The sequence below is a fragment of the Mchenga conophoros genome, linkage group LG2 (genome assembly GCF_057382185.1).
Source record: "Mchenga conophoros isolate Kocher_MC1m ecotype Shallow Benthic linkage group LG2, M_conophoros_male_GT1.1, whole genome shotgun sequence".
In the NCBI taxonomy this organism is placed as follows: Eukaryota; Metazoa; Chordata; class Actinopteri; order Cichliformes; family Cichlidae; genus Mchenga; species Mchenga conophoros.
Genome location: NC_140527.1, coordinates 2,033,326 through 2,043,777, shown reverse-complemented (window position 1 = coordinate 2,043,777; position 10,452 = coordinate 2,033,326). Strand labels below are relative to the sequence as shown.

General features: G+C 40.8%; 1 protein-coding gene across 3 annotated transcripts in view; it reads left to right on the top strand.

Moving 5' to 3' along the window:
- The first annotated feature begins 204 nt into the window (after positions 1-204).
- csnk1a1 (casein kinase 1, alpha 1) overlaps positions 205-10,452 on the top strand; it is a 31,281-nt gene continuing 21,033 nt past the window's right edge. For 2 of the 3 annotated variants that reach the window (XM_085282635.1, XM_085282626.1), the window contains exons 1-2: positions 205-934; positions 1,191-1,297. In XM_085282635.1, coding sequence (XP_085138761.1) covers positions 812-934; positions 1,191-1,297 — 230 coding nt within the window. In that variant the 5' untranslated portion in view covers positions 205-811. The remainder of the gene's footprint in view (positions 935-1,190; positions 1,298-10,452) is intronic. The other variant, XM_085282644.1, reaches the window with a different exon arrangement.

Here is a 10,452-nt window from a genome sequence, read left to right as displayed (position 1 = left end):
AAAAAACAAATTAAAAAAGAAACAAAATATACAAAATTTTAAGGCCATTCAAACTAGGAATGTTGCGTTATAAAGCATTTATACTGCGGGCATACATAAAGCATATTTCCTTTCTTAGCACTAAGTTTTGTGGCATATTTTTTATATTTGCTTTTATTTCCGATAGCAACTGAAGGGGCCATGAGGTACCTTAGCTAATCGCCTCCAACGGCAACCAGCTGAGAGAAAGGGTAGAGAAGACAAGATGGCGGAGTGAGTGGGTTGTACTTTGTACAGACGGTTTCGACCCTTAAAGTTTGCTGAAAACGTCTTTAAAAGATCGAAGAAGCAACGGCACCCGCGAGAGTATAAAGATTTACTTTCGCTCTTCACTGCAGAGGAAACCTGGACAGTTTCTCCGTTGCGTGCGTTACGACGACGTTAGCTTGATGCTAACGTTAGCTAACGTTAGATTTGACGGACATTAGTTGCTACTTCGAGGTAGCTGGTTGGGTGTTAAAGGCCTTAGGCTTGTTCTAATTTAGTTCTGGATGTTTGTACGTCGATACTAACACGCCATTGAGCGTTTACCTGACCAGTTTGTGTTTTAACTAAGATTATTGTAGCCAGACGAAAGCCAGAAAACTATATATGAGATCTATCGAAGCCTGGTTCATTGGTTTTCGAAAATATTTTGTAGTAACAGCTAGCCCACATTGCCCCCTGTAACACCAAGTGGATATACGGGACGCCGTATGTTCTGCTGACAATCGGGCTAAATTGCCACAGAATTTCCTAAAGCAAATCAGGTGGAATTTGATATCTGGTGGATATGGCGAGCAGCAGTGGCTCTAAAGCAGAGTTCATAGTCGGTGGAAAATACAAACTCGTCAGAAAAATCGGATCAGGATCTTTCGGCGACATATATCTGGCCATCAACATCACAAATGGAGAGGTAATATGGTGCATCTTTCTACATCTTGGATTGTTTAGCTGTCTTCTGGAAGTTGCTAAATAATTTTACCGAATATGACGGTAGCTTTGTCCTATGTGTGCGATAACTTTATAGGTTGGAAAGTGCACAGCTTCTATTTATCTGCTAGGGTTACACAATACTTTTAGCTGCATTCAGTTTATGAATCCCTGGATGTTAGTAGTAAAAAGAATGGTAAATATTGAAGTGTATTTGTTGTCGTGTTTCTATTTTTCAGGAAGTAGCTGTTAAATTGGAATCACAAAAGGCCAGACATCCGCAGTTGTTATACGAAAGCAAACTATACAAAATCCTACAAGGCGGTGTCGGGATTCCACACATCAGGTAAGGAGACATGGTTGGGCGGCACGGCGTCTGTGTCGATACTAACATGGAAACATTTATTTCGGTCAATAAATGTCGTCCCGTCTGCTCTGGGAAAAAGACGGCTAACAGTGATTGTGAACCCTGCTGGCATTAGGCCTGCTAATCAGCCCAACAGCTACGAGGACACACTGTGTATTATGTATTTCCAGCCACCGCTTTCAAACGCTTCCCTCTCGGTTCCGTTTGACACTTTTGGCTGCGTGGTGACAGCCGTGTACAGACCCTAGGTGCGTACTTGTATCCTGAATTACAGCTGTTACGGAGCGGAAAGGGGACTGTGTGATTGGAAATGGCCGCTCTTTTGTTGTGCTAGCTTCCAACATGTCCTCCGTTCCCTTGTCAGAAAATGGCGGCGGCGAACAGAAGCGAAAACAGCAGACCATGCCCAGCAGTGTGTGTTTGCAGCGCGTAAACGAAGCCTCTACAGGGCCCGTCAGCGGGGACACGTAATATTAGTTGCTGTAACTGCTAATAATAACCATTTAGGGTGAGCGGTAATCTTAAGTACACTAGCTGCGTCCCACTTCCACACTGTATATTTGAACTATGCAGTGTGTACACTTCAGTCCGAGCACCAGGGTCGCGGTATTTCACCTCTTTGTTCACATCGTCTGTGCCAGAAAGACTGCTTATGATGACGTTTTTGTTTCATTAGTCGTGAGTTGGACCGGTTGTTTTGATGAAAGCATTACATTTTCTTTAGTGTGTTTATTTAGAACAGATGTGACACCACAATAATTTAGATTCCTGACAGGTCTTACATGCCTTGATTACCAGCATTAGTAAGGAATTGGGTAGCTGCTGTTAATGATGTGACCCGTGTTAAATGTAGGGCAGGCTGCAGCTGTCAAAGGTCAACTGGATTTTTCTTTAGCGTGCTGGAAGGCAGAAACTGGAGGCGGATTTCCTCATTTCTGGTTCATTTTTTGGTTTCTGGTGTAACACCCGTCCACTCATGTCCACAGACGAACATATTTGAAGGACCATTTTTAGCCATTGGTAACTACAGAGCAAACAAACTTTAATGCAGTGTGAACACGCGTCACTACTGACCATGATAGAGGAGGGACGAGCCATTTAATTATCTTGGGTCACTTTGTCATCGTGGCACGCAGTGTGAAAGTTGGATAACGTGTGTTTTTTGTTTGTGGTAGTCATTGAACTAGAGTTTTAATTAAAAGCTGGAATCCTAATTTTATTTGTATTTTTTTTTTTTTATATTCATGTGTAATTGGTCAGGGCAAAATGTAGGTGACAGAAATAAACAAGACTTCTATTAGAAGATCCAAAAGGCATCAAGACAGGATGAGCTGGGAAATGAGCAGCGCTGACCTGGACCTGCCCCTCATCCTTATCGCTTTTGAGTCCACCCTGCCGTGCAGATCTAGTTCAGTCACTACTCTCTGGGTAAACCCACAGAGACCGGTTGAGCTGAGCTTCAGACTCTAACTGTACCTTTGAATGTTGTTTGATATAATTGATCACTGAATACACAGGAACACATTTCAATAAGAAGTATTCCAAAAACAGACTGCATTTTAAAATGCCTGCACACAGTCTGCATCATCACTCCTGCTGAAGAACAGATTATTGGTGTCCCTCAGCTGGACAGTCGCTCCCTGAAGATGAGTGCTGATCACCTGCTTTGTTCAGCTGCTCTTGATACTGTTGCTCCTTTTAAAACAGAGTGTGTTAAACCTAAAAAAGGTGCCTGGCTAAACAACGTGACTCAACGAAGAAGAGAAAACCTTCAGCTCTCCTTTGATATGTTAAGCCCTGTTTGGTTAGCAGGATGGTGTTAGAGGAAGGATTTTAGGACAGAAGTATTTATCAGACATCATCTGTAATTCCTGTCACAGACCTCGTGTCTTATTAACACCATTAGTTCTGCTATCAACCACCAAACACTTTCCAGGGTCTCCAGCCACCTGTGAAAACTCTTGTTTTTTGTCAATAAGGTCACTGCTATCAGGTCTCATATCACTCCTCCAGCTTCTGTTCCCCCAAATTTATCAGCTGTTGGATGCCTTTGAGCCTGTTTCTGTGTCGCCTCGACATTATCCCCACTCGTTATTTTAAAGACGTCTTTGAAACTATTGGACCTAGTGTGTTGTCCATTATTAACACCTGTCTTCTAATGGGAACTGTACCAACTGATTTCAAGCACGCCATGGTGCAGCAGCCATTTCTCAAAGAAATATATTTAGGTAATGTTTAGACATTGTGTCTTCACTCAGATATTCATTGTGACAAAGCGTGATAGTCAATAGTTTAATTAAAAAAAGAAAGAAAGATTAACCTGTCTTTGGCATTTCGACTTCATGCATCAAACTATCCAAAGCAGCCACGTGATAATGTTCATATTTGACCTTCAGAACAAGCTGCTGATCATGTACCGTTTGTTAATGCTCCTGGCACTTGTTTTAGCATTTAAGTGTTCTATTAAAAAAATAAAAGAATTCATTTTTCTTTTTGTATCTTAGACTTGTAGCTGGATTTTCTAAGGTCAGCGCTCGCAAGCAGGTTTCATACCCGAGGGGAAAATCCCTCCAAACTAAAACAGACACTTTTCTTTCATTGGTTACAAAATGTACCACATGAGCCAATCAAAAATGATGTGGCAGCACGTGGCATATGGTTGCTTAGAAAGAGAGGAAAGTTTTGGGAGTGATGGCGAGTTTGAAATGTGAGAGATTTGACATTGAATGTGTTTGGAGTGTGTAGCTGGTGTGTAGCGTAGCCATTTGTTTTGTGTGTTAAAACAATGAGACGACTAAAAAGCCACCAAAGCCTTCTGTCACTGTACATGTAGAACACAGTTGTGGGTGCTCTGCACCAACTGTGTATGGAATAAAAACATAAATGTTAGGGCAGCAACAATACACCCGTCTGTCTTGTGGTGGACAAGAACTATCAGGAATAATTAGTGGCGTCTTGTCTCCCCGATTGTTCTGTAGTAGAACAAAAAAGGAATTTGCTGCAGTTTTATATGAATGGTTGGACAGAACTTTGTTGCCCACCTTATATTTGTATTTCAAATAATGAAAAGCTTTCTTTCAACATGTTGGTGGTTTTCACATTAAATTGAGTTGTTTTGGGGGTTTTCTTTCAACTTTTCCCTACTTGGACTAGATTGTCAAACGTAGAATCCAAGTATGCTCGCCCCCGACCGGTTGCAGCAGATGGCCCCGCCCCTCCCTGAGGCTGGTTCTGCTGGAGGTTTCTTCCTGGTAAAAGGGAGTTGTTCCTTCCCGCTGTCACCAAAGTGCTTGCTCATAGGTGTGATATTTACCTGTTTTCTTTGTGTCATTGTAGGGTCTGTAAAGCGCCTTGAGACAACTGTTGTGATTTAGGGCTAAATAAATGAGATTAACTTTTATGATCCTTCACATCAATTAAAATTTGTATCTATAGCACCCTCCTCAGCCTTTGGCAGTACTACGTAGATGAATGGTCTCTAGCAACATACATGAACTGTGATTAGGCTGAACGGCCATGTCCATCTCAGTAATGTATGTGTTCATTTAATAAACTACATCTAAATTGAGCCTGCATCTGTTTGTTGAAAGACATAATTACACACTACTCAGTGGATATTTAGGAGTACTGCATTTGTTTTTTCCCAGTTAAACTGGACTTTCAGTGAAACGACTGACTTTGGTGTTTAACAGTGTGCTAAACGGCAGCTTTTCTGACATGTTTACATTCTGGTAGTCATCTATTCATGTCATATACCGTGTCGTCGGGGTCTAAGGAGAACATAGTCTGGTCAGATGAGACTGAAATTAAACTCTTTGGATGCCTCAGTACACACAGTGTTTAGAGGCCAAAGACACTGCATATTAGCCCAAAAAGAGGGAAGTCTGCAGCTGGGAACATGATAGCGTGGGGCTATTTTTCATACGGCACTGTCATGCTTCATTGATGGAAGGATTAATGTACTGAGACGTTCTTGATAAAAATCTGCTGCCACCTACTGAGGATTGCCAGTAGCTGTGTCCAACTCTGTGATCCCACATAGTTCCTCATTATTACACATCATTTATGGACATCTATGGTTTGAATTTGCATATGTGGATTAGAGGGGTTGTTACCAACATCTGGTGAGAATTTCCTGTCAACAGTTGCTTTGTAATGCTGTGGAATGTTTTCTAGGGTGATGTAGCCTGAAAATCCTATAAAAGCCTTAATAGCCACTAGTATGGGTTATAAAATGGTTGTAAACCATAAATCCCAGTTTAGGCTTGTTTCAATTTGGCTTTTTTGTAGTTTAAGTCTAAAGTAAGTTTCCACTTTAACTGTATTGCAAACAAGCTGTGTTCAGTGAGTCTTGGTGCTCATAGTTCTGGTTTCATGTTGAAACACTCTTGCCTACAGCCTGCGCAACCTGCTGATCTTGCTGCCTCTCCTACATTCCTGCTACGGTCTGACTTGACTTTTATTCAGGCCCCACCTATACCAGTTTGTGCAACTTCCTCACTGTGGCTCGGGCTTTTTTTGTGTGTAAAGAAGTGACTCAAGCCTTGTGTTGGGGTCATGATTATGGCCTGTGAATGTTACAGACTTCAAAATCATGGTAAAGCTGTCAGTTGTGTGCATATTGTGACTATAGTTGATTCCCACCAGGCTTATGGATTGAAAATATATCATGCCATAAGATAATTATGGCAGTTACAGGTAGGGTTGTTCCTGGGAATTCATTTCTTAGTCTCTTTTTTTCTTTTGGTCTCGTTTAGTTGACTCATCAGCTCGTCTAAAACTAAGAGACTGATATTCATTGAATTAAGTCCCTGTTTAATGGGCAGTGTCAAAAAGGCATTTGTAACCGTTAATTACATTCCTTAACAAGGAATCATGACGCTTGACCCTCATTGCCATACACCTTTCATCCCCACCCAGTTTATTTAAAGTATCGTCATCATCGTTTATTTATATAGCACTTTATAAACACACCTGGTAGACCAAAGTGCTGATCGATACAAATATAAAATAATACAAAAGCAAAAACCAAACATAGCAATAAAATTGTCAGTTACCCACAGAGTGGTAACTGTAGTATAAATTGTCAGTCGACCCTGTTACACCTTCAGTATTACTTCAGTCAAATGCAGTGCCACAAACTGTTCTCTTCATTTTGAAATGTTGCCTCTAGACCTTGTTGACATAAGAGTATAGCCTGTTCTGAGTGAAAACAAAATGAAACTATGAAGTTAACGTTAGTGAGACTGCAGTTTTGTTTTAAATCATTTGAGTTTTTTCAGTGGCAGCACACAATCACACCCGTTTCCCTCTGGGCTCAAAATTTCCCCCAAATCTTTGATAGTTTAAAAAATATAAAGTGGATTAATCACTCAGTTATGTTACTTTTAATTAAAAGTTTATTCAAACACAAAGATTTCATTATTCCATTTCAAATCGAAGGTCAATAAACACCCTACTTCCATTAGCACCTATTTGGATTCGCCAAGTCATGGGACATCATAGCACGGGCCTCAGTGAAGGCAGACTTTAATGACAACTGAGCCCTTCCTCAGTTTCCACCATTTACAGGCCAACGGCATACAAAGTAAAATGTCACAGGTATCATTTTTCGCCCTCGGAGACCTTCTGTAATGTTATGGACAACTCAACAAGTTTTTTTTTGTTTTTTTTAATGTGCACCAGCATGGTTGCCACTAGGGCTGCACGATTTTGCATAAAATGAGAATCACGATTTTTTTTGCTTAGAATTGAGATCACGATTCTCTCACAATTTTCTTTTCCAGTATAAATATTTATTGCGCTTATTAACTGCACATCAACTTCAACAGTTGAGACATAAAAACAACAAATGTCTCATTTTGTCGTTGCCAGATGTTGTACTGCTTGAGATTCCGTCTCCACCGTTGCTCGACGCTGCGTGTACAGAGCAGGTAGTGCAACAATAGAAAAATAGTTGCGGGACGGCACTGTGTAGCGTTTGTCGAGGGTGTTGATCATTTTCCTAAATCCCTTGTTTTGCACAGTGTTGATGGGAGCCATATCTTTGGTCAGGTGATAAGTGATAGCCTCCGTGATTTCTTTGTGCCTGCGGGAGTTCGACGTGTATAGGGAAGCGCTGTATAAGGTTCCCGTTATTGATGTTTGGGTGGTTGACCGGGACGGATTTTCTCCTGTCACTTTCTTGTCATCCCTGACGTGCTCTCCGTTGTTTTTCCCTGCTAATTTTAGCAGCCAGCTTCTGTATCACGTGGTAGGAAGAGTGAGCGCTTGTTTTCATGCAGATTACGTCCCGGATCAAAATGCGGTACAATCGTCTTTTTTTTTTTTTTTCTTTTTTTTAAAATCGTTGTCATTTGGAAATGAGATCGCACATAAGTATGAATTGAGATTAGGGCTGCCACAAACGATTATTTTGATAGTCGACTAGTCACTGATTATTTTTGCGATTAGTCGACTAATCAGATCATCATCCATTGGACGTACAGCGTACAGCTTATTGCACCAGCAGCATCTGGTCTTATATAACTATCATTAGCTTACAGCTTGAAGTGTTTGTGCTAACTAAAAATAAAGACAAGATGGTAGTTTATTAATTTTTAATGAAATTTGCAGATTGTTTCGGTGAAGTTTAATAAACTCCTTGCTATCTAAAATATAACAGGACACCGGAGTATATTCTCCAGCGTCTCACACTTCTGATAATCAGCTGTCTGCTTGACAGTTTTAGCTGTGCAAAAAACTATAACTTTAATCTCAGCCAAACAGATTTACTCAGGAACAAATAAAATACTAAAGAAAGCCAAACAATAACATTTTAAGTTATCTAAGTGACTTATATATCATGTTTAACCTGAGTAGCGAAAGACTGCGGTGGGTTTGAAAACGATTTGCCGGGAGTCCGGTGTTCTCACGGCTCTAGTTAGCCTAGCCCCCGGCTAGCTATCGAGCTAGTGGGTAACAGCCGTCTCCGAAAACGTCGGAGCGCTTTTGAAAATATGTGGTGTCCTGATAAACTGAGCAGATATTTGAGGTTTACACAGCTACATTCTCGCCTGAACATATGTTAAACGTTTATTTTGTGACCCAGAAAGAATAATAAGAGTAATATTAAAACTAACTAGCTGCCGCCATTGTTGACAACTGCGCTGGGCTGCGCTATGAATTCTGGGACACAGCTGCTTCTTCTTCTTCGGGGTTTAACGGCAGCTGGCATCCTTGTACATGCAGTGCTGCCATCTTCTGTTTCAGTCCGTTATTACACTCTTAAATCCTACTACTCATTCCTGCGTCCTTTGTGATCTTACAAAGCTTCAAACGACGCGTCGACTATTAAATTAGTCGTCGACGATTTTAATAGTCGACATAATCGTGACTAGTCGACTAATCGTGGCAGCCCTAATTGAGATCGTGATTTTCTAACGATTAATCGTGCAGCTCTAGTTGCCACCATGTGTAGCTGGACCTGGTGTTACATACTGCCCATATTTTTGTGAATGTGTGTGTGAATGGGTGGATGACTGGATATGTAAAGCGCTATATAAATACAGGCCATTTACCATTTTACTGCCCATATTTTTGCCACAGATTTACTGGTTTACTAGCTGTAGCTTCTTTACTGAATAGGTGCACATCAGTAAGAATCAACATACCCACATATGTCTGTACTAAGGCTGCCACAAACGATTATTTTAATAGTCGACTAGGCACCGATTGTTTTTGCGATTAGTCGACTAATCAGATCATCATCCATTGGACATAAAACGTACAGCTGCATCTGCTCTTATATAACTATCATTAGCTTGCAGCTTTAAGTGTTTAAGGTCTGTGCTAACTAAAAATAAAGACAAGATGATAGTTTATTAAATTTTAATGAAATTTGCAGATTGTTTCGATGAAGTTTAATAAACTCGGCCGTCTGTTCTTTATGTAAACTATAACAGGACACTGGAGTAAACTCTCGAGCATCTCACACTTCTGATAATCAGCTGTCTGTTTGACGTTTATTCAGCTGTGTGAAAACTAACTTTAATCTCAGCCAAACAGATTTACTGAGGAACCAATAAAACACTGGAAAAGCCAAACAATAACATTTTTAAGTTATCTAAGTGTTTGGACAGTCATCACGGCGTCGCTGTAACCTAATTGGCCTACAAATGCGGCCTCCGAAGGATGCAGCCGCTAAATTTGGACACAGCTATGAAACCTGACACAGCTTCTTCTTCTTCGGGGTTTAACGGCAGCTGGCATCCCTGGACATGCAGTGCTGCCATCTTCTGTTTCAGTCTGTTATTACACTCTTAAATACTACTACTACTTATTCCTGCGTCTTTTGTATCTTACAAAGCTTCAAACGACGCGTCGACTATTAAATTTGTCGTCGATGATTTTGATAGTCGACGTAATCGTGGCAGCACTAGTTTGTACGTCCATTCAATTCATCTTTCTACGCTTGTTGGCATACACATTTGATCCCTCTTTGTTTGTCGTGTTGGGCCTCACCTCTTCAATAAGGTAGCTGTAGCTTAGGAGGTGGAGCAGGTCATTTACTAATTGAAAGGTGGTGCTTCGATCCCTGACTGTTCCAGTTTGGATGCCAAAGTACCCTTGGGCAAGATACTGTAACCCTAAGTTCCTCTCCAATGCAACTATTGGGGTGTGGATGTTAGAAAGCACTTAGGTGTAGAAAAGCTTGTCTGAATGGGTGACTAAGGCATGTCATATAATACTTTGAGTGCTTGTTGTTCTTGTTATTACATTTTATACAGTTGTTATCGGTGCCTTTAAAGACGTGGTTTAAAAGTGCAGTTTGGTCTGGAGATCTGGTGTAAGTGCGTTCCAAAGTCTTGGGACAGAACAACTAAAGGCTCTGAGTCCCATGGTAGTCAGGTGAGCAGACAGGGGAAGATGAGCAGAGTGTACTCTGAGTACGTATGGAGAACATTTGATAAAGACAGGCGAGCAGGGTTATAAAGGACTTTGAAAGTGATGAACAAGATCTTGAAATTGATACTTAGGTGAACTGGAAGCCATGGGAGCTGTTTAAGAACAGGTGTTATGTTTCAGCAATTCTAGCTGCGATTTCATTCTTTTGCCTTTTAATAAAATTAACAGTTACAGTGTTAACTAAACGA